The sequence below is a fragment of the Sapajus apella genome, unplaced genomic scaffold (genome assembly GCF_009761245.1).
Source record: "Sapajus apella isolate SASKATOON/1434 unplaced genomic scaffold, GSC_monkey_1.0 scaffold425, whole genome shotgun sequence".
Lineage (NCBI taxonomy): Eukaryota > Metazoa > Chordata > Mammalia > Primates > Cebidae > Sapajus > Sapajus apella.
In genome coordinates this window covers 35,896-61,529 of record NW_022437361.1, presented here as the reverse complement: position 1 = coordinate 61,529, position 25,634 = coordinate 35,896, and the positions used below count along the sequence as shown (strand labels likewise).

Here is a 25,634-nt window from a genome sequence, read left to right as displayed (position 1 = left end):
AGCAAGATCAAAAAAACTCAAAGTCTAGCAGAAGACAAGAAATAGCTTAGATCAGAGCAGAACTGAAGGAGATAGAGACACAAAAAACCCTTCAAAAAATCAATAAATCCAGGAATTAGTTTTTTGAAATGATCAACAAAATAGACAGACCACTAGCCAGATTAATAAAAAAGAAAAGAGAGAATAACCAAATTGATGCAATAAAAAATGATAAAGGGGGATATCACCACAGATTCCACAGAAATTCAAAGCATCATCAGAGATTATTACAAACAACTCTATGCACATAAACTAGTAAACCTGGAAGAAATGGATAAATTCCTGGACACTTGCCTCCTCACAAGCCTAAAACAGGAAGAAGCCAAAACCCTGAACAGACCCATAACAAGGTCTGAAGTTGAGGCAGCAATTAAGAGCTTAGCACCCAAAAAAAGCCCAGATCCAGACGGGTTCACAGTCGAATTCTACCAGACATACAAAGAGGAGCTGGTACCATTCCTTCTGAAACTATTCCAAACAATACAAAAAGAGGGAATTCTTCCCAAATCATTTTATGAGACCAACATCATCCTGATTCGAAAAGCCGGCAGAGACTCAACAAGAAAAGAAAACTTCAGGCCAATATCCATGATGAACATAGATGCAAAAATCTTCAATAAAATACTGACAAGCTGATTGCAACAGCACATCAAAAAGCTTATCCACCATGATCAAGTAGGCTTCATCCCGGGGATGCAAGGCTGGTTCAACATACGCAAGTCTATAAACGTAATTCACCGCATAAACAGAACCAAAGACAAAAACCACATGATTATCTCAATTGATGAAGAGAAGGCCTTTGGCAAAATTCAACAGCCCTTTATGCTAAAAACCCTCAATAAGCTAGGTATTGACGGAACGTATCTCAAAATGATAAAAGCTATTTATGACAAACCAACAGCCAATATCATACTGAATGGGCAAAAACTGGAAGCATTCCCCTTGAAATCAGGCACCAGACAAGGATGCCCTCTCTCACCACTCCTATTCAATATAGTACTGGAAGTTCTAGCCAGAGCAATCAGGCAAGAAAAAGAAATAAAGGGCATTCAAATAGGAAAGGAGGAAGTCAGATTGTCTCTATTTGCAGACGACATGATTGTATATCTAGAAGACTCCATCGTCTCAGCCCCAAGTCTCCTGAAACTGATAAGCAAGTTCAGCAAAGTCTCAGGATACAAAATCAATGTGCAAAAATCACAAGCATTCCTATACAACAATAACAGACTTAAAGAGAGCCAAATCAAGAACAAACTTCCATTCACAATTGCCACAAAGAGAATGAAATACCTAGGAATACAACTAACAGGGAACGTAAAGGACCTCTTCAAGGAGAACTACAAGCCACTGCTCAACGAAATAAGAGAGGACACAAACAGATGGAGAAACATTCCATGTTCATGGTTAGGAAGAATCAATATCATGACAATGGCCATACTGCCCAAAGTAATTTACAGATTCAACGCTATCCCCATCAAGCTACCAATGACCTTCTTTGCAGAACTGGAAAAATCACCTTAAACTTCATATGGAACCAAAAGAGAGCCCACATAGCCAAGTCAATTCTAAGCAAAAAGAACAAAGCAGGAGGCATCACACTACTGGACTCCAAACTATACTACAAGGCTGCAGTAATCAAAACAGCATGGTACTGGTACCAAAACAGAGATATAGACCAATGGAACAGAACAGAGGTCTTGGAAGCAATACAACATATCTACAACCATCTGATCTTTGACAAACCAGACAAAAACAAGCAATGGGGAAAGGATTGCCTGTTCAATAAATGGTGTTGGGAAAGCTGGCTAGCCATGTGCAGAAAGCAGAAACTGGACCCCTTCCTGACACCTTACACTAAAATTAACTCCAGATGGATTAAAGACTTAAACATGAGACCTAACACCATAAAAACCCTAGAAGAAAATCTAGGCAAAACCATTCGGGACATAGGTGTAGGCAAGGACTTCATGACCAAAACACCAAAAGCATTGACAACAAAAGCCAAAATAGACAAATGGGACCTAATCAAACTCCACAGCTTCTGCACAGCAAAAGAAACAGTCATTAGAGCGAATCGGCAACCAACAGAATGGGAAAAAATTTTTACAGTTTACCCATCTGACAAAGGGCTGATATCCAGAATTTACAAAGAACTAAAACAGATTTACAAGAAAAAACTAACAAGCCCATTCAAAAGTGGGCAAAGGATATGAACAGACACTTTACAAAAGAAGACATACATGAGGCCAACAAACATATGAAAAAATGCTCATCATCACTGGTCATCAAAGAAATGCAAATCAAAACTACATTGAGATACCATCTCACGCCAGTTAGAATGGCAATCATTAAAAATTCTAGAGACAACAGATGCTGGAGAGGATGTGGAGAAATAGGAACACTTTTGCACCGTTGGTGGGAGTGTAAATTAGTTCAACCATTGTGGAAGACAGTGTGGCGATTCCTCAAGGACCTAGAAATAGAAATTCCATTTGACCCAGCAATCCCATTACTGGATATATATCCAAAGGATTACAAATCATTCTACTATAAGGACACGTGCACACGAATGTTCATTGCAGCACTGTTTACAATAGCAAAGACCTGGAACCAACCCAAATGCCCATCGAAGATAGACTGGACAGGGAAAATGTGGCACATATATACCATGGAATATTATGCAGCCATCAAAAATGATGAGTTTGTTTCCTTTGTAGGGACATGGATGAACCTGGAAACCATCATTCTCAGCAAACTGGCAGAAGAGCAGAAGATCAAACCCCGCATGTTGTCACTCATAGGCGGTTGTTGAACAATGAGAACACATGGACACAGGGAAGGGAGCACTACACACTGGGGTCAGTTGGGGGGAAATAGGGGAGGGACGGTGGGGGGTGGGGAGCTGGGGAGAGATAGCAAGGGGAGAGATGCCAGATGTAGGTGAAGGGGAGGAAGGCAGCAAATCACACTGCCACGTGTGTACCTATGCAATAATCTTGCATGTTCTTCGCATGTACCCGAAAACCTAAAATGCAATAAAATAAAATAAAAAAAGTAACTTTGATTTTGTAGTTGTGTCTTAAGAAAGAGTAAAAAAATTACAATTTAAAATTTCTCATTGACTTTAAAAACAATTTATCTTTTCTTTTTTTTTTTTTTTTTTGAGACGGAGTTTCACTCTTGTTACCCAGGCTGGAGTGCAATGGCGCGATCTCGGCTCACCGCAACCTCCACCTCCTGGGTTCAGGCAATTCTCCTGCCTCAGCCTCCCGAGTAGCTGGGACTACAGGCACGTGCCACCACGCCCAGCTAATTTTTGTATTTTTAGTAGAGACGGGGTTTCACCATGTTGACCAGGATGGTCTCGATCTCTTGACCTCGTTCGTGATCCACCCACCTCGGCCTCCCAAAGTGCTGGGATTACAGGCTAGAGCTACCGCGCCCGGCCCAGAAACAATTTATATAATTTTTGTACATAATTGTAAATGTGTCCTTTTTTTTACTTAATAAGGAAAATGAAAAAAAAAAATCACATATGTCTTGTTGAAAAGTTGTGTTGTTGAAGAAAAACATCCAGAATATCTGTGTCTCCTAAATGTATTAAGTTAAATAATTTGAAGATTGCTTTTTGTGTTTGTTGTCTCTTTAAATATGACATTACTAAATATTTCACAAGTATATGATTAACTTTTTGAATTCACAGTAGTTATTCTACTTTTTAGTGATGTCAAAAAATTCTGCTTCAGTAAGATTGTATTTAAAAGATATTTAGAGTATTTTAGGGTCAATAATTACAAAACAAATTTGAAGATTTATAAAAATTGTGTGAATTGAGGTTTAAGGTTTTTTAAACTTTTATAATGTCTAAAAATGAAAACTATTGTTTGAGGGAAGAGGTATATAGAAGCTTTTACTAATTTAAAATGTTCTTATATAGAAATAATCACGTATTTACTAGTATTTGACTACTGTATAAATGGTGGACAGTCAGTGCACTAATCACAGGATGCTGTGATTGGTTTGTATATTTTAAGGGGGAGTATTAGAACAGGAACGATAATTTGAACTGTCTCAAAAGATTTTAACATTAGTTTGCAGCTGGCGTTATGTTAGGTTTCTGCGTTTTTGTAGTTCCGGGATTTTGATAACAGTTTCTTGGCTGTTATAGGTATTTTAGTAGTCATACATTGCATAAAGTGACCCAGCAGAAGCATGTAGAACTCAAATGTTCTCTTTTTGTTTCTGATGTTATTTTGTGTTGCTTATAATGAAAATTTTCCATTGTATGGCTTCTGTGATATCTAATGTATAGAGAAAAGAGTTACAAGTTTTTAATTCTTAACATTTTTCTTTTAGATTATCTGCAATTATGAAATGAAGTAACTCAAGATGAGCAAGTTAAAAGTGATACCAGAGAAAAGGTACTGTAATATCAATCTAAATATCAATATGCATAAGTTACAGAAGTAATATATGATGCAATTATTTGAAAGTCAATACTTGACAAAATATTGTGTTTAAGTATAGTATATTTATATAATTAAAAATGTTTATTAATGTTTAATTTTTCAGTTAAAATAGGAGTTAGCAAACTATGAACACCTCCTGTTTTTATATGGCCTGTGAGCTCAGAACGGTTTTATATATATGTATATATACATATATATATATATTTTTTTTTGAGACAGCGTTTCACTCTTTTTGCCCAGGCTAGAGTGCAATGACACAATCTTGACTCACTGCAACTTCTGCCTCCTGGGTTCAAGTGATTCTCCTGCCTTAGCCTTTTGAGTAGCTGGGATTATAGGCACCTACCACCACACTCTGTTAATTTTTTGTATTTTTAGTAGAGATGGGGTTTTACCATGTTTTCCAGGCTGGTCTGGAACTCCTGACCTCAGGTGATCCACCTGTTTTGGCCTCCCAAAGTGCTGGGATTACAGGCATGAGCTACCATGCCTAGCCGGTTTTTACATTTTTAAAGGGTTAAAAAAATATTATTTTGTGATGCATGAACATTATATGTAATTTGCATTTCAACATCTATAAATAAAGTTTTTTTTTGGGAACACAGCCATGCTAATTCATTTACATATTGTCTGTGGCCACTTTTTCACTAAAATGGCAAACTTGAGTAGTTATGACAGGGACTGCATAGCCCACAGTGTCTAAAATTTATACTATTTGGCCCTTACAGATAAAGTTTAGGCCAGGCATGGTGGCTTATGCCTGTAATCCCAGCTCTTTGGGAGGCTGAAGCAGGTGGATCACGAGGTCAGAAGTTCAGGACCAGCCTGGCCAACATAGTGAAACCCTGTCTCTACTAAAAATACAAAAATAGCTGGGTGTGGTGGTTGGCACCTGTAGTTCCAGCTACTTGGGAGGCTGAGGCAGGAGAATTGCTTGAACCTGGGAGTGGGAGGTTGCAGTGAGCCGAGATTGTGCCACTGCACTCCAGCCTGGGCTACGCAGCGAGATTCTGTCTCAAAAAAAAAAAAAAAAGAATATGTTTAACTGATTCCTGAGTTAAAGCACACTATATCATCTCTGTTAAAGTTCTTAAATACCAAGAAATTGTCTTAATGTTGGTTTTGTTTATTTCAGTTGAAAGACAAATCTGATTGATTATATATTGAAATTGTCTTGGCTATACAGCCATGAACAGATTATATAACTTTGTGAAGCCTCAGTTTTCTCATCTGAAAATTTATTACAATGATTTTAATGATACAATTATTTTAATGATAATGCTGTTATTATAAGACTGAGAAGATTAGATAGTATTTGGTTCAGTAATTGACAGTGTATTAATATTGGTAATAATGAAAGTTTCTGCTTTGTAGCAATGTTCTTATGTTTACATGTAAATAACTTTACATTTATAGGTATGCTTTAAATCTGTTTTATAATGAATAGTGTACACACAGTTTATTTAGGTGAGATTTATTCCTAGGTTTTTGCAGTTATTAACTCTGTAATACATCATACCAAATTTCATTTTAATCATGTACTTGTGTAATTTCTATAGGAAAGGAATTAGGCATTATTTGTATTTTTAAAATGATCCAAAAGCCTTACTTTTTGCATCAGGTCAAACAAATAATGCTATTTTTATAGATTAGCTAAACTGTCTAGCTAATTACTAGATCATTGTCCATAAAAATGTGAAATTACTTTTAGTTTGAAAGCCTCTGGCTACTAAGGCCATTTTAAATTTTTTCTTCTGAATTATATTTTATTGGATATTTCTTTTTGTTGTTGTTGTAGGGTAACTAAATCGGGATCACTGTAAATGGTCCTCATCTAAAGGAAATTATAATTTCTAGCAAAACTTGTCATACTGCTCTGTGAAGAAAGCTGAATGCAATAAGGCAAATTGAAATAGAAAAGGGTCAAAGTTCCCTTCCCATAGTATGGCATATTGAGACTGTGCCAGAGAACTTACAAGAATGCCTTCCAAGGGTTTGAGAAGGGGGGAGAAATAATACTTCCAGGTTTTATTTTGGATTTTTTTCTTTCCTCAAATTTGATGAGAGCTCACCAATTTTTAGAGAAAATCTTTTGTATACTTTCCATGTCTCTAGAGGCTTCTGTAGATACTCTATTTGATTTCTTTCTTTTTTTCTTTGCCTCTTTTTGATTTATGTCTCAACTATGAAATACTTTTATGTACCCAGCTTGGTACTAATCTGTGAAACTGGAAAAGAAGCATGAGTATAACACTTAATACAGTGTATTGAAGAAAATGAGTACTGAATTCACGTTCTGAAAAAAGAGCCCATTCTCTTTTTACACAAAACCTGTAAGCTGATAAAGAATATCTGAACAAATGCAGTATGAGAGACTTAACCAGTAAATAGTGAAGTGTCAAATTTTGAGGTGTACACAGTTAGAAAATAAGGTACGCATAAACAGGGGTTTATTGTGTGATAGGGACTTGAAGAGGCAAGGGTGGCTTGAGGGTTGGTGGAGTATTCAGAGTTACTGAATTTAAACAAGGATTCTGCCGGGCGTGGTGGCTCAAGCCTGTAATCCCAGCACTGTGGGAGGCCAAGGCAGGTGGATCACGAGGTCAAAAGATCGAGACCATCCTGGTCAACATGGTGAAACCCCGTCTCTACTAAAAATACAAAAAAATTAGCTGGGCATGGTGGCACGTGCCTGTAATCCCAGCGACTCAGGAGGCTGGGGCAGGAGAATTGCCTGAACCCGGAAGGCGGAGGTTGCAGTGAGCCAAGACGGCGCCATTGCACTCCAGCCTGGGTAACAATAGCGAAACTCCGTCTCAAAAAAAAAAAATAAAATAAAATAAACAAGGATTCTAATTAGATAGATTAGACTGGCAGATTTAAAGACCATGGTAATAGGTGGTTATTTAAATCAAAGAAGCACATCTGGTAAAATATAAGAAGCAGAAATTTTGTGTACAGCTCACTCTCTACCATTATGGTCATGCCCTAAATCTTATCACTAGAAAAACTGTAATTTCAAAATACTAATTTACACTTTTAATTATCCAACTATAATCTTTTACCTTTCTAGCTCACTTGCTCAAGTATCCGATCTCTAAGAGTTCTACCTCACCCAGAGCTCTAATCTGTTGACTTTTATTTTCTCTCATTCATCTCTTCCTCCTCCTTTTTTATTAGTATAGAATCTGTTGTCCATGATTATATATTCTTGCAGATACCTGAGATGTCTTTATCTTGCTTTAAATTTTTCCATCACACCCAAGGTACAAAGCTCTTACTCTGCATAACCTTTATTGAGCAACTGAATGACATTGGAGGATAAATTCATTTTGTAGATATCACTAAAAAAATGGTGACAGTGGATGTCCTTGTCTTTTTTTTTTGTCTTGTTTTCTGATCATAGGAGAAAAGCATTTATTCTTTTATCTTTAAGCATTTTGTTAGCTATGGGTTTCTGTAGATGCTTTTTATCAGGTTGAAAAAATTCTCTTATATTCTAGTATGCTGAGAATTTTTTGTCCAGTATGAATGTTTGAGTTTATGAAATGCTTTTTCTTTCTGTTGAGATGGCTGCAAGGTTTGTCTCTCTTAGTTTATTAATAGTTGAATTATATTGAATGATGTTCGAATATTAAACCAACCTTGCATTCCTGTGATTGACCTTACTTGGTCATGATATATTATTATCTTTTTCATATATTGTTGGATTTGATTTGCTAAAGGGTTGTTTAGAACTTCTGTATCTGTGTTCACGAAGCATATTAGGCTGCTTTTTCCATTTCTTTTAATGTTTTTTATCTGGTTTTGGTATTAAGTACTAGCCATATAGAATTTTGAAATCAGGAAGGATTTTCTCCTTTTCAGTTTTTTTGGAAGAGTTTGTATAAAATTGATATTTTTTTTTATATGCTTGGTAATATTCGTCAGTTAAGGCACCTTAACTTGGAATTTTCTTTGTGGCACGTTTTTAAAGTATAAATTCACTTTCTTTAATAGACACAGATAGTACTATTTAGATTTTCTATTTCTTATTGAGTGAGTTTTGGTAATTTGTGCCTATGGTAAGCTGAATAATGATCCCCTAGGAGATATCTGTGCCTTAATCCCAGGAACTAGTGAATACGTTGTATTACTTGGTAAAAGGGACTTTGTAGATATGAGTAAATTGAGCATCTTGATATGGAGAGATGATCCTACATTATCTGTGTGGGCCCAGTGTAATCATAAGGGTCTTTATTAAGGGGAAGGCAGGAGGATCAACGTCATTTGTAGGAGATGTGATGATGGAAGCAAAAGGTTAGGGTTACGTAAAAAGGAGGCTGTGAGTCAAGGAATCCTAGAAACTAGAAAAGGCAAGGAAATGGATTCTCCCCCAGGGCCCCCAGAAAAACCATTTCTTCTTACACCTTGATTTTAGTCCAGTGAAACTGGTTTTGGATCTCCAGCCTGTAATATGATAGTAAGTTCATGTTGTTTTTAAGCAGTGAGTTTAATGGTAATTGATTACAGTAGCAGTAGGAAATGAATACTTTCCTATGAAAGTATTAGGAAGCTAATGTCTTTCAGGGAATTTGTATATTTCTTCTGTGTTGTCTAATTTATAGGCATAAAGTTGTTGAAGTATTCTTTTATCTTTTTACTGTTTAGCATCTCTATAGTAATGTTGCTTTTCCATTCCTATCAGCCTGCTTGGAAATTTATCATTTCTACTGATTCTCAAAGTACAACTTTTGGTTTCATTGATTTTGCTGTGGTTTTGCATGTTTCTTTGATTTCTGTTTTGGTTTTTATTTCCTGACTTGTGCTTACTTTTGAGTTTCATGTGCTCCTTTTTTCTTATCTTTTACATTGAAAACTAAGGTCATTGATTTGAGACATTTCTGTTCTACTGTGGACATTTATTGCTATAAATTTCCTGCTAAATACTGTTTTAGTGATATCCTGCTAATCCTGATATATTGTATTTTCATTCAGTTTGAAATACCTTCTGATTTCTCTTTTGATTTTTCCTTGATCCATGGGTTACTTAGAAGTTTGTTATTTAGTTTCCAAATATTTGAGGGGTTTCTAAAGGTTTTTAGTGATTTAAGTTTAGGGCCATTGTTGATTAGTATTAGCATGATATATTTTTTCTATTCTTTTACTTTTAGCCTATTTCTATCTTTATATTTAAAGTGCATTTCTTGTAGGCAGCGTGTATTGTGTCTGCTTTTTTTTTTTTTTTTTTAGACGAAGTCTTACTCTCTTGCCCAGGCTGGAGTGCAGTGGCATGATCTCGGCTCACTGCAACCTCTGCCTCTGGGTCCAAGCAATTCTCCTGCCTTAGCATCCTGAGTAGCTGGGACTACAGGCACCCACCATCATACCTGGCTAATTTTTGTATTTTTAATAGAGACAGGGTTTCACTGTATTGGTCAGGCTGGTCTTGAACTCCTGACCTTGCTGCCTGCCTCATTCTTCCAAAGTGCTGGGATTATAGGCGTGAGCCATTGCAACCAGCTGCTTTTTTTTTTTTTTTTAAATATACAGTCTACCCTTCTCTGCCTTTTAATTGAGGGTTTTAGATCCTCTATATTTAATGTGTTTAAAAATATCATCTTACTATTTATTTTCTATTTGTCTCATTTTTTATTCTGTTCTCCCTCCTTTGCTTCCTTCTCTTAGATTAATGAGCATTTTAAAATTTTGCATTTCATCTTCTTGTTAGCTTAGCTCCTTATTAGCTAGAACTCCATTTTGTTTTAGCGGTTTTTATAAGGTTTATACTATACATCTAGTATACTTATGATAGTCTTTTAGTGATACATCACTTCCTACATTGTATAAAAACCTTCCATTTCTCCTCTCCCTAACCTTTGTGCTGTTTGTCATACACTTACTGTTACATATGTTATAGACCCAACACACACTACTTTGTTTTAGTTTAAATATTTAATTATCTTTTAGAGAAATTTAAAAATAATATATAGTATCATTGTCTTAGCACTCATTTTCTTCTTCTCCTTCTTCCTTCTTTCTTCTTCTTCTTCTGAACAGAGATAGGGTCTCGCTGTGTTGCCTAGACTGGTCTGGAACTGCTAGTTTCAAGCTGCCCTCCTGCCTCAACCTCCCAAAGTGCTGGGATTACAGGTGTGAGTCACTGCTCCTGGCTTCCCGGCTACTTGCTTTTTTTCTGAAGATAATTCTGTTGTCATACTTATCTTTGTTCTTCTGTGTGTAACCTGTTTTTTGTTATTTGGCTGCCTTTTCAAAATTTTTTTTTTAAAGTCACTGATTTTGGAAGATTTGATTATGATGTCCCTTGATGTAGTTTCCTTTTTTTACATTTCTTGTACCTTTAGTTTATTGAGCTTCTTGGGTATGTAGTTTATCAAAATTGCAAACATTTTGGCCACTTTTTTTTTTTTTTTTTTTACATATTTCTGTCTTTTCCTCTCTCTCTTGTCCTTCAGGAATTTTAGTTAAATATATATGTCTTTCCTTGAGGTTGGTCCACAGATCACTGCTCTGTCAAATTTTTTTTTCTCTCATTCATTTTGGATACTTTTTATTGCTATATCCTCAAGTTCACTCATCTTTTCTTCTGACATGTAAAATCTGCTGTTTATCTCATGCAAAGTATATTTCATCTAGACATTGTTGTCTGATTCGGGTCTTTTTTATATTTTTTAAGTGACTAGTTTTACACACAGGTAACATAGTTACAACACTTATTTTAATATCTTTGTTTATTAATTCAAATGTTTATGTCAGTTCTTTGTTCATTTTGATTGTTCCCATTATAGATTGTACTAATCTGTTTCTGTGCATGCCTGGTAACTTTTGATTGTTGAATTTTACCTTCTGCTGTCCTGGATGTTTTGTATTCCTTAAATATTCTTGAACCTTGTTGTGGAATGCAGTTAAGTTACTTTAAAAAAGTATGAATCTTTTGAGTCTTTCTTTTAATGATTGCTGGATAGGACTGGAGCTATTCTCAGTCTATTTGACTAAATTATTCCTCACTACTGAAGACCCTTGTGTGTACTCTATCCAGTGCTCTGCTAGTCATGAGATGTAAAAATTTTGATGGGTGGGAACAGACATAATTCCCTGTCCTCTGAGCACCTAGCACTATTACTTTGAATCCTTTCTGATGATTATTTTTTCCTAGCCTTGGGTAGTTTCCTCACATTCCTGCACTGATATATATTCAGCTGTATACTTGAGGGAGGCTTCTGCAGATCTCTGAAGTTTCCTCTGTGCAGCTTTCTCTCCTCTGGTCGTCACACCTTTGAATTTTAGCCATGATGGTCTTCCTGGACTCTTAGCTTTACCTCCTCAACTAAAGTCTGTTGGGCTCTGTTTGGGTTCTGCCTTCTTACATTGCCTGAAACTGTCGAGGCTGTAAGCTAGGGCAAGTACTGGGTTCGCCTCGTTTATTTCCTGTCTTTCCATTGTAGTAGAATATGGATCTTTCCATATTGGTAGGATATAGAAGCCCAAAGCCCAAAGTCACCTTTAGTTTTCAGGTGGTAAGTCATTGTTTTTTTTTTTTTTGCTTCTGTGTTATATAACGTCTAAGCAGCAATTGACATTTCTTTTAGATTTTTTCCTCCTATTTGAAACATATTTCAGTTGATTTCTATGGTACCACTGTCTCTTGTTTTTCTTCCCACTTCATTGGCCACTGCTTCTAAACCTACTTATGGGAATTTTTCCTCTGTAGGACCTGTAAATAGACCTCAGAACTCAGACCTAAACTTTTTCTCTTTTAACCTATACACTGTCCTTAAAACAATCTCATTTGAGTACTGTTGATTTAGATGTCAGCCATAGTGGAGACCAATTCCTCTGTATCTCCATGCCTGTTAAGTATTGTCAGCCGGAAGTTTCATAGTCATCTCCAACATAATGTGTTCCCCCAAATTGAGCCTTTCCAAATCTTTTCACCCTCTAGTGTTACTCTGTCTAGGTTAAATGACATTCTAACCATGCACAAGTGCAGGCCGTAAATCTGGGAGTCATACTTGATAGTCTTTTTGTTTGGCACCCTACATCCAGGCTACCAGTGAATACTGTGTTTTGTGTCTGTCAGTAAAAGTAAATCACTTGTCTGCGTACTTCTCCATGCCCACTGTTGCTACCTTGACCAGGATTTTATCATCGCTTTCTAAGACCACTGTAATAGTCTCCTTACTTACTTCTCTGCCTCTGCTCTTGATTCCTTTATGTAATCTGTTCCCTTCACAACAGCCGAGAGGGTTTTAAAAATTGTGTATCTGAACTTCCAGTTTGAACATCATTGAATAGTTTTGTCTTCACCATCTCTTCCTGGAAATTATTTAAAATACTCAAAAAACTAGGAGGACTAAACAGCCTCATTCTTTGGAAGTTCAGTTATTGGCAAGATTAGGAAACATTATCTGCAAACTCAGCAATACATACAAAGGCTGCCAAATGCAGCTGGGACATTGGGCAGAAGCTGCTTGGGAGGAAGTGAAGATAGAGATAGGGACCAGAGGGCTCAGAATAGCAGATCTCAGAAAGCTCCAGCAAAAATATACTTGTTGAAGGTTTAGGGGTGACCCAGAATTGTTTCGCAACAGTTCTATAACTCACTGTAACTGGGTTTTGCAGAGATGGGAGAAAAATATTTCATGGATGGGATTGGTTCAGAGAAGCAGATCAGGCAGGCTATTCAATAATTCTGTAAACCAATAGCATGTATCCAAAGCAGTCTGTCTCTGTGGCAGCAAAGGAGAGAGCCATTCAATTATGAGACTAATTAATTTGGAATGCTACCCTGGCCTTCTTTTATCTGCCATCTTTTTATAGGAGCTTATGCAAGTTACTGATTGAGGAAAATTCAGCTCATTCAATGAGTAATTAAAAGGTACTGTCAAAAAAAAAAAAAAAAAAAAAGAAAATGAGAGGATTAACAAAGAGTTGTTACCAAAAATAACATTTTTAGGAAGCAGGTGAAAATTCTCATGAAATATTTCACTACAAATTAAAAAAAGACAAAACTGATGATACAGTTACCTCCTTGAAGATCGTACAGCAGAAGCAGATAAACTGAGAGATGATAATATGAGTCACCAGGAAGAGGTGAAATGTGAACTGGCAAGACATAAAACAGAAGAGAAAATATCACAGAAAGGACAATTAAATTAGGAGTACAAAAGTAGTAGGTACTATAAAAGCACCGTAAAACACACGAAGAATAGTAATGGAGAAAGTGAACACAATTTAATGGATATAAACAAATTATTAACAGGGATTAGAGATAAAAGGTCAGATGTGGAAGACTGGCAAAAGAAGTCCATTATACTTGTAACTGTAATTTCCAAGGAATGAAATGGAAGTAGTGGAATAGAACGTGTTATTTAAGAAGATATGTTTTTAGAAACATATCAAAAAAACTTTTGGTTGAGTGCGGGGAGGGAGAAGGAAGAATGATGACTTAAAGCACACAGGCTGTGTCAGGGAAAATTGAGCAGATGAGGACATATGCTAATCTATGGACATATTCTAAAACAAAAGTTTTGGACCTTAAAGACAGTCTTTTGGGTAGCTAGGTAAAAAGATAAAATTATTTATATGGGGGCAAAAATAATCAGGCTACTACTTTTTTTTTTTTTAAATTGAGTTTTGTGGCTGGGCGTGGTGGCTCACACCTGTAATCCAGGCACTTTGGAGGCCAAGACGGGCGGATCACCTGAGGTTGGGAGTTCCACACCAGCCTGACCAGCATGGTGAAACCTCGTCTTTAAAAAAAAAAAAAGAAAAAAAATTGAGTTTTGCTCTTTCACCTAGGCTGGAGTGCAATGATATGATCTCAGCTCACTGCAACCTCTGCCTTCCAGTTTCAAGCGATTCTCCTGCCTCCGCTTCCGGACTAGCTGGGATTATAGGCGCCCACCACCACACCCAGCTAATTCTTGTAATTTTTTGTAGAGACGGGGCTTCACCATGTTGGCCAGGCTGGTCTCGAACTTCTGACTTCGTGATACGCCCGCCTTGGCCTCCCAAAGTGCTGGGATTATGGGCATGACCACCATCTAAGTTGATCTCATAGAAGTAGGCAGTGGAATAGTGGTTACGGGGGCTTGGAGAGGGTTGTTGTTCTCCCTGTTTATAAAGTAATTTGTCAGAGTCTGTTTCTGTCCTCTGTTATGGTGTTTTTACATTGTCTTTTGTTCATGGTGTTCCTGATGTGGACTATTTGATCACTCCTACAATATAGTAATTGATTTAATTCTGTATAAACATATACTTTGGATCAGATGAAAAGTTGGCTGGGCTAGGTAGCTCACCCCTGTAATCCCAGCACTTTTAGAGGCCAAGGTCGGCGGATTACCTGAGGTCAGGAGTTCAAGACCAGCCTGGCCAACATGGTGAAACCCTCTCTCTACTAAAAATACAAAAATTAGCTGAGCATGATGGTGGGCGCCTGTCATTCCAGCTACTCAGAAGGCTGAGGCAGGAGAATTGCTTGAACCTGGGAGGCGGAGGTTGCAGTGAGCTGAGATCACACCACTGCCCTCTAGCTTGAGTGGCAGAGCAAGACTCCGTCTCAAAAAAAAAGAAAAAAAGGCCAGGTGTGGTGGCTCATGCTTGTAATCCCAGCACTTTGGGAAGCCTAGGTGTGCAGATCATTTGAGGCCGGGAGTTTGAGACCAGCCTAGCCAACATGGTGAAACACTGTCTCTAATACAAAACTTAGCTGGGCATGGTGGCGCATGCCTGTAACGCCAACTACCCTGGAGGCTGAGGCATAAGAATCCCTTGAACCTGGGAGTTGGAGGTTGCAGTGAGCCAAGATCGTACCAATGTACTCCAGCCTGGGCGACCAAAAAGAAAAACAAAGGTATGGTGTGCTTAATGTGTATAGCAATGCATTAGGTTAGATACAGGCTAAGCTGATGTAATAGATACCTCAGAATACAATGACTATATATTGAAATTTATTTCTATTTTATTAACCTAATGGTGGTTGTTCAAGGGTGGCAGAATGGCTGAGTATGTGACTTCTATCTCTGGGTGCAAAGCATTTTTTCTCGTTCTCACCATATCATAGCCAGTGGGAATGTGGAAAGGATGCACATCTTATTCTTAAAAGCAAAACTTGCAAGGTGGCTTACATCTCATCTGCCTGCATCTCACTGACCAGGACTTGGATACATGGCCATACCTAGTGTGGTAGTCATAAGGACTGGTCACAGATAATTTAGTTCTCCTTTTGGGCACCTGGCAGGGTTGTATTATATTTTCTTTGAGGTTAATCTGTGGCTGGGTTACTTGCTTTAGCCAGTGAAATGAGCTGAAGTGATATTTGTCATTTCCAGGTGAGAGCTTTAAGAGCTACACCGTTTGCCACATCTCTCTCTTTTTCCTCTTGCTGCTGGAAACATGAAATCATCTCTGACAGGCTAGGTCATTGAATGAGTAGAGTCTCCTGCTGACTTGTACTGTACATGTAATGTGAGCAGGAATTACACTTTCATTGTGTTGAATAAGCCAAGGGGATTGTGGAGTTGTTCATTTTGGCAGTATAACCTAGCCCAGAAGTTCTTGATGTGTTAGCTGTGGACTTTAGAGGTATGAGGTCACAGCCATTTTCATAGTAGCACTGAGAGATGATTTGCTTTATTCATACTCATTTGCTCATGAGTATAAAGTGCTGTTTTCCAGAGGCCTCATGATATGTGATACTGTAACAGATTGAATGCAGAAATAGGTGTTGAGACTCTGTTTTCTACTGAACCAAACATTAAAGAGATTTATGATAATGTAAAACACTGCTGCTCTTCTAATTTTTTTTTTTTTTTTTGTAAAATACAGATAGCATTCATGAAAATGCTATGTAATGAATTTATTTTTTTAAGTGATTTTTTTTGAGACGGAGTCTCACTTTGTCGCCCAGGCTGGAGTGCAGTGGCATGATCTCTGCTCACTGCAACCTCCACCTCCTGCGTTCAAGTGATTCTCCTGCTTCAGCCTCCTGAATAGCTGGGACTACAGGTGTGTGCCACCACGCCTGGGTAATTTTTGTATTTTTTAGTAGAAATGGGGTTTCACTGTATTGGACAGGCTGGTCTTGAACTCCTGACCTTGTGATCTGCCTGCCTTGTCCTCCCAAAGTGCTGGGATTACAAGCGTGAGCCACCGCGCCGGTCTATTTTAAGTGATTTAATAATGATGAATGAATACTTTAAAATTTGTTCAGTTTTAATTTGTATTATGGTAAAAAAAAATCAATTTTACATAAAATAGAGGAAAACAAAGTTACGTGTTTAATAGTTGGAGAGAAACAGTAACAATGTAATTAAAGCCAGAATCATGGTTATAATTGAGCAGAAATTTCAGAAAGATAAGGTGCATTTTGAAAATAAAGCCATATTGCTTGAAATTGTCTTACTACCATGCATCCTGTTTAATTCTAAAACTTTTGTATATTTTTATGGATTTTTTTTTTTGCTTTTTTTTTTTTTTTACCTTATTTATGAGGAAGTCTAATTCCTGCATTTGATTTACATTTTAAGGTGAAAAAGTTAATGTAATTTATTTATAATGTAAAGATAGGTTTTATATTCCTTGCCCTTCCTTAGGGAATTGTTTCAAAGGCAATATCTGCATATCATTGGGACTTTTGCAATATTCAAGAAAATTTACATTTTTAGGAAAAGAGCTCCAAGATTGAATATAAACTCCAAGAACCAAAAGCAGCATGAGACCAATACAATGAAACAAATATTTGGGTGATAATGCTTTTAAAATGTTTATTTGGGCTGGGCATGGTGGCATGTGCCTATGGTTTCGGCTGTTTGGGAGACTGATGTGGGAGGATCACTTGAGCCCAGAAGTTTGATCATCCTGGGCAACATATAGTTAGACCCTGTCTCTTAAAACTAAATAAATAAATGAAATTATTTAAAAAAATGTGTTTGAAGTTGATTTGATGTGTTTCATATTGATCATTTTCTCAATTCCTTAATTTTCTCACTGTTATATACATAACATTAACACAGAACCGCCCAAAGTTGGTCTCAGCCTTATTTTGATGCATCTATAAATAGGATTAGGTGGGGAAGATACATTTCCTCCTCTAAGTGTCTTTATTTAACATTCTTCTGCTTTGCAGTGTAGTATCTCAAATTGCTCATGTATAGCTTTTTTTTCCCTTTCATTTGAGTCCCACCACTCAGATTTTCCGAAGCTAAAAGGTAGTCAAACAGTAGAGCTGCCCTCTGGTGTTCACCCTCTGTCTCTCAACATTGGTGTCAGCCAACAGCCTTACAAATTTTAGAGCTGAGTTGGGGAGTGGCTTAGAATATAATTTTGTTCAATTTTCCTGCTGTAGATAAAAATAAATTGATTCAACTGTTTATTTCCATTTAATTCCTTTCAAAAAACTTATCTATTCATCTATCATTTGGAAAAAGTATGATTCTCACAAAGGAATCACTGAGATGCAAGTTGTTTTTCTTTGTAAACTTAATTGGTGTAATTAATTTTAATTAGTCAGGATTACTGACAAAGCAAACTCTTAATATTGGGACCTGTGTTCTATTCAGTGTATCTTGTTTGTTTGTGGATTGTTGTATGTTGAATTTCTTGAATAGATGTTTTATTAGCTGCTGAAAAAGAAAAAGATGACCTTTTAAAAGAAAAATAATGAAAACCTGTCAGTTATTAAATTTTAGAATGATGGTTTCTGTGAATGCAAATTTCTCTCAAATCTGGGTTACAGAAATTTTTAAAGAGATGTGTTTGCTCTCTAGTATACAGATTGTGGTGACTTATATGCCATTTCTCACTGAAAAGAACCAGATCAAGCTTACTGAATATGCAAGATGAGCCTGAAACAGTCATTCTCAAACTTTTTGGCTTTAGAATATTTTTTCTGTTATAAATCAATGATACTCGAAAAAGCTTTTGTTCATGTGGATTATTTTATCTGTTGATATTTATCGTATAACAAATTAAAACCCATAATTTATCATATTCCAAATATTTATGAATTCATTTAAGAAAATAAACCCATTGCATAACATATAATGTTTTTGCATTAAAAATAACTATATTTTCCTAAACAAAATATATTTGGTAAGAAGAGTGGCATATTTTATTACAGTTTTGCAGATTTTATTGCTGTCTGGCTTAATAAAAAACAGCTAGATTCTCTGCTTCTGAGTTTACATGTTATATGTAAATATATGTACATGTACACATTTCTCTGTGTGTGTGTGTGTTGTATTGTTGAAGACATATCTGGGTTTATATAGAAATATATACTAAAGGAAGGAGTACTTTAGTAGCCTTTTTAGATTATTGTCCTTTGATTTATGGTAGAGGAAAATAAAATTGTGTGTTCACTATTTGTAGAAAAACAAAAGTGTGATCAAAGCAAAAGTAATATTTGGAGAAAAACAGTAAAAGTGTGATCAAAGCAAAATAACAGTTTTAAATGAAAATCTGCTTTGGAAATAAAACCATATTATTTGAAATTCAAATTGAAATGTATATTCCTTGATATTACACTAAAACTTGATAAGTGGTAGTGTCTCAAAGGTTAGTTTCAATGTGAAATCCAAAACCATATTAGTGAACTTTTATACTCTGTTATATTAAAATCCATTGGTCTATCTTGCACTTAAAATAGTTCTTTTATCCAGGTCTGATTTTGTAACACCATGCATTGATTATTGGGAAAGTACTGATTTAGTTATGTAAATCTTACAAATATTGATTGATACCTTTTTTTTTTTTTTTGATACGGAGTCTTGTTCTGTCACCCATGCTGGGGTCCAGTGGCACAATCTCGGCTCACTGCAGCCTCCGCCTCCTGAGTTCAAGCAATTCTTCTGCTTTGGCCTCCTGAGTAGCTGGGATTACAGAGGTGCGCCACCATGCCTGGCTAATTTTGGTATTGTTAGTAGAGATGGGGTTTTACCATGTTGACCAGGCTGGTCTCAAACTCTTGACCTCAAGTGATCTGCCCACCTCGGCCTCCCACAGTGTTGGAATTACTGGCATGAACCACCGTGCCCGGCTGGATTGATACTTTTTTACACAATATTAAAAAATTATATTTGTTAATATCACCATTGATTTTATGAGAAAATTCTTTAGGTATTGAGACACTGTCAAGGTTATTATAGTAGATCAGTGTTTTCCAAAATATTAATTTTTGCTTGAAAGCTCAAATTTTATCAGCAACAAATCTATTGTTTTATTTGAAATGACAGGCTCACTTTGTTTATCTTCATGAAAATGTCTGGCAAAGGCCGGGCGTGGTGGCTGAAGTCTGTAATCCCAGCACTTTGGGAGGCCAAGTTGGGTGGATCACTTGAGGTCACAAGTTTGAGAGCAGCTGGGCCAACATAGTGAAACCCCATCTCTACTAAAAATACAAAAATTAGCTGGGCATAATGGCTTATGCCCGTAATCCCAGCTACTAGGGAGGCTGAGTCAGGAGAATCGCTTGAACCTGGGAGGCAGAGGTTGCAGTGAGCCGAGATTGCGCCACTACACTCCAGCCTGGGTGACAGAGCGAGACTCTGTCTCAAACAAAACAAAACAAAACTTAATAAAAAAAAAAAAAAGAAAGAAAGAAAGAAAAGAAAATGTCTGGCAAAATATCCTAGTCTGAATAATCATTGTTTGTCCATCATTTCTTTTTAAGTAAAAATGATGTTCTGTGGAAAAAATGGCTAGTTTAGCTTGTCATTCAGACGGATGTATTTTCTCCCACATTAACTGTCATATTTCAATGTGCGGCAGAAATATTTTTATGCACACAGACTATTAAGATAATGTATACTCATGGATAAAGCTGGCATTCTCTTTAAACTACAAGTGCATGGTGGTGAAAAATGCGCTACTAGAACAGTTTGTGTCACTACTTTGATTTTGCTGTGATACCAACTTTTTACCCATCATTGCCTTTGGACCATCAGTACAAATGTCAACACAGTGTCAAAGATAAATAATGTCTTAGTATTTTTATAAAAATTGTCTTTGCACATTTTCTGAAAGGGTCTCAGGTACTCTTAGCATTTTATTTAAAAAAATTTTTTTTAGTAGCTCAGTTTTATTTTCTGTGGTAACAGACATTTAAGAACCAGATAAAACAAGGGTCCCCTGAGCACCCAAGGGCCAGTACAGGTGGATCATGAGGCCCTCACAGGTAAGTAGCAACTGTGGCAATTCCTGCCCTAGGGAAGGATGAATGCACTACCTAGGAGGAGATGCAAGGTTAGACCTTACCCCATTTTCCCAGGCCAAGCTTAGCAGAAAACAGGGGCCCAAAGTGCTGCATGGTCTGCACAACCAAGGAAAGCTGGTGGAGAAAGTTGATGAAAGAGGTTTGGAGCAGGCGACTACCTTAAGCTTTCCAGGGAATGGCCAGGATCCTGCCGCTAACTGTGAGATCCTTCCTAGCCACCCTTTGGTGGGGCTCAGCATCCGGATCCAGGGACCCATGGGTGATTTCTGTCTCCAAGGGGGCCGGGAAAGCCAAGCTAAGGGTGAATATGTGTGGCCGCATTTCTGGCCCCCCAATGCAGCGTCTCTGCCGGGACTTGGTGCATGCAGTGCCCGCGTGACACAGGGAGCTCCACCAGCTGGAGCTGCCACTATTCCCTCGCCGGGGTGTGGCCGTGACCACCCTGGCTATCCCTGCTGTTGGCGCATTGGCTTGCTTCTGTATCCTAGTCCTGCATGTCCTTACCCTTGGCATTTTTTAGACCACACTTTGAGAACTACTGGTCAGCAATAAGAGCCTTGTCAGATTCGAAAGCCAATATGCTATCTCTCAGATATTAGGATTGTATCAAAAGGGCTCAGAAGCCAACTTGAAGAGGCTGCTATTGATAAAAAATGGGACAGTTTGAGCATTAATAACTGCAGCAGATAAAATATGTCAAATATCTTTAAATATGTGAGTTCATACTGATACATGAAATCAAAATACTTCATTGGTCACCTGTGAAGGCTAAGACATGAACTCATTCTTCTGAAAACTGGTAAATACAAGTAAATTAAAAATCCAGAATTTTTTTTTTGCTTTTATTTTATGAATTATACCTATATACCAAATGTGGAATGTTTATGAAATTGTCCATAATCCTCTATATGAAGAAGAAATGGAATGACAGAGTATCACTGTTTAACAACCCTTAATGAAGTGATGAATCTAGGCAATGGTGTTCAATGCCTTCTTATATTATAAAAGATAACCAGATACTACTTGCCCCCCTATGGAAGAGTATAGTATCGTTTATACAGAATTCTTGTCAGCAAATCAGATCTTAATCAGATTAGGCCCTTAGATCCAACTATCAGTTTGCAGAAAATATGTATAGAGGGTAGAGAAACACATTGATGATATGGTGGGTGAGTAATGGCAAAATCCAGAATGTGGGAAACTATAGTACAAACAAGGTTTTCAACCAATAATTTCAAGCAAAAAAGTAGTAATAAACCTATGGATTAAAAGACAAATGCAATTTGTAGACCTTCTTTGGTTTTTGACTTCTGTAAACTAACTTAAAGAAAATGAGAGAGAATTTGGGAAATTTGAATGCAGATTGGATTTTGATATTCAATGATTATGTTATTATTTTGGATATCGTAGTCATGTTGTAGTTACATGTTTTGAAAGAGTTCTTACATTTGAGAAAATAGTTAGTGCCAAAGATTTTTTTCAGAGGAAGTTATCTCCCTGAAATCTGCTTTAAAATTGCAGGGGAGCATGTATGAAATATGATTGTCCTTGAATTGGTAATTATTGAAGCTGGGTAATAGGTATACGATGGTTCATTATACTATTGTTTTTCCTTTGTTCCTGTTTGGAATTTTCGATAATGTTAAAAAGTTTTTGCTCATTCATATTTATGAGGGACAATTTTAAGGAACCATCCCCTCTTCTGCAACATTGGAAGAAAATCTGTAAAAATTTAAACATATAAGCTTATGTTTAATCTCTGTAGAAGTTTTTAATTTTAAAATTATGAAATGCTTATGAAAACTAAAATGAGTTATAATGTAATGAACACCTGTTTTACTGATCACCCAAGAAATAAAAAATTAAAAATACAACATGGACTATAATCTAGTGACATTTTTCTCTTTCATCCCTGTAGGTCATTCCTATTCTGAATTTTATGTTCAATATTTCCATGAATGTATATGTGTGTATATATATGTATGTATGCATTTATATATACACACAATAATATATTGTTTTGAATTTGCATATTTAAAACTTTGTTAATTATATGCTGTACATACTTTTGAAGTTTATTTCAAGATTTATACATAATGACATTTATTTTAATTTCTCCGAATCTCTGTAGAAGTTAATTTTAAAATTATGAAATGCTTATGAAAACTAAAATGAGTTATAATGAAAACCTGTTTTACTGATCACCAAAGAAATAAAAAATTAAAAATACAACATGGATTATTTTAATTTCTGTACTATGTTGGCTAGCTGAAAAATTGGTAAATATTGTATACACTTATTTTTAAATGGTATGTGTGCTAGTCCTTTTTTGTGTTGTTATAAAGAAATACCTGAGACTGATCAGTTTATAAAGAAAAGAGGTTTAATTGTCTCATGGTTCTGCAGGCTGTACAAGAAGCATGGCACTGGTAAAGCCTCAGAGAGCTTACAATCATGGTGGAAGGTTAAAGGGGTGCTGGTGTGTCACATGGTGATAGTAGGAATTAGAGAGAGAGAGAGGGGGAGACAGAGACAGAGACAGAGAGACAGACAGAGAGAGGAGGTGCCACACTCTTTTAAACAACCAGACCTCATGTGAACTCAGAGTGAGAACTGACTCATTACCGTGGGGAGGTACTAAGCCATTAATGAGCAATCTGTGTCCATGATCTGAACACCTCCCACTAGTCCCCACCTTCAACATCGGGGATTATATTTCAACATGAGATTTGGAGGGGACAAACATTCAAATTATATCTATATATTAGTTATGTTTTCAAATAATAGTTTCAATATATTTTTTCAGCCTTTAGTCACCTTTTATGGTAAAATACCTACAAATTTAAAGCATTGGATTCAATTGTTAATCCAAAAAAAGTATAGTAAATATAATTTTTCTATATGTTTTCAATTTTTTTGTTCATTTTGAAGCATAGTTATGTATTACCTATTCTGTGTTAGCTACTGTTCTAAGTACTGGGTGTATAGAATAAGATATGCAAAGTCTTTACCTTTGTGAAACTTACATAATTTCAAATATTGATAAATTGTATAAATACATTTTGCTATTGGAAGTGGAAAGGCTAGTGGAAGTGGGCACTATATTTTGGTTGCAAGTTGAAATGAGAAGGAGCCAGCCTAGTGAAAAGCTTGAAGAATAGTCCTCTATATGGAGAGGATGGGAAATATGAAGACTAGGAGGTCAGAGAGAAACCTTGCTGTATTCAAGGAACTGATAAAGTCCACTGTGGCTGAATCCTAGTGAATGTAGGGAATCTTATAAGGAATAGACTGAGAGGTACATGGGCTTGCTGACACAGGGCCTGTTATATTGGGCTGCGATATGAAACTAAGATTTTGCGTGAAGTCTAATGGGAAGCCATTGGTTTATAATTTGTTTGCAACTTGATTACATTTGTGATTACAAATCTACACATGTGATAAAATGGCACAGAACTATACACCTACCAATGTCAGTTTTCCTGGTTTTGATATTGTCCTATAGTTATGTGAAATGTAATACTTGGGGAAACTGAGTGAAGGTTATAAAGGACCAGTCTACTATTTTTGCAACTTCCTATGAATCGCTAATTATTTAAAAATAAAAAGTTAAAAAAATTACTGTGTGGAAATGGATTATTGGGCATCAAGAAGGGAAGCAGTCTAGCCATGAGGCTGTGAGAGATGATGATTGCTTGGATGTGGGTAGTAACAGTAGATATGGAAAGAAGTGAATGGATTTGAGGTATTTTACAGATAGAGCTTATATTGGGTTGCAGTGTGGAAAGAGGAGTCTAGATTTTTATCTTGAGCACCTGAATTCATGTGAATTGGAGAAGGTTAAGATTGGAAGAGGAATAGGTTGAGAGGAGGAACAGAAGTTTTATATTGGGCTCGTGAGGTTGGTGAAGCTATCAGAGGTTGAGGCTGCTGTTGAACGTAGAGCCAAGCACCATGCGGATTATAACTTTTTTTTCACTACCTAATTTTTTAATTTTTTTGTGGAGACAGTTTTTTTTTTTTTTTTTTTTTTTGGACGGGGAGAGGCAGGATCCACAGGGTTCTGGGGTTGCGGCGGGGAGGGTTGGGGCAAGTTCGTGGAGACAGTCTGTGTTGCCCAGGCTGGTGAGATCGCTCAAGGGAAAAGTGTAGTGAGTGAAGAGAAGTGGGCTAGGACAGAACCGCTGGGGAGATGTCAGTATCTAGAGGTGTGTCAGAGGGGATCTCAAGGGGCAAGAGGAGGAAAATCAGGCATGTATAGAGTCATTGAATTGCAAGAAAGTGTTTGAAGAAAAGAGGAGATGACTGGTTTGTATGGTGCAGAGATGTGAATATGTTGGGGATAGAAGTGACCACAGGAGGCTTTTAGGAGATCTCAGAGTTCAGATGGCAACCTGGTGGTTTGAAAAGTGAACAATATGTGGGGAAATGGTGAGAGCAGTACATACTTCTCTTTGGAGGAGTATCAGAGAAACAGCTGGTAGGAGCTCCTAGATCATACTTGTGATGATGATGAAGCCTACAAGTCTGCTTAGTGGAGGGGAGAGATAGATGAGGGATCAGAGAAAGTATAATTGAAAGAGAAAGCGAGTACTTTGAGAATGAAAGGGACTGGGAGCAAGTGTACCAGTGGGTTGTTCTTTGAATCTCTACATACCAGCCAAAGAGAGCCCGTTAAAAGTGAGAACATGTAACTCTTCTGCTAAAAAATTTCCCATCTCACCCATTGTAAAAGCCAAAGTCCTTAAAATTGCTTACAAAACTCTAACTAATCTGCTATTTTTCTCTGTTCTCTCCCATGCCCACCCCAACTCTGACCTCTTTCCTCACTACTATCTCCTCCAGCCACACTGGCCACCTCATTGTTCATAGAATATGGCAGGTTTGCTCCTGCCCAGGAATCATGGAGT

At 36.9% G+C, this 25,634-nt stretch overlaps 1 protein-coding gene across 1 annotated transcript in view; it reads left to right on the top strand.

Moving 5' to 3' along the window:
- The first annotated feature begins 4,264 nt into the window (after positions 1-4,264).
- The window catches only part of LOC116545894 (cytosolic carboxypeptidase 1-like), a 54,988-nt gene continuing 33,618 nt past the window's right edge, over positions 4,265-25,634 (top strand). Inside the window, exon 1 of the mRNA XM_032272310.1 lies at positions 4,265-4,460. Coding sequence (XP_032128201.1) covers positions 4,429-4,460 — 32 coding nt within the window. The 5' untranslated portion in view covers positions 4,265-4,428. The remainder of the gene's footprint in view (positions 4,461-25,634) is intronic.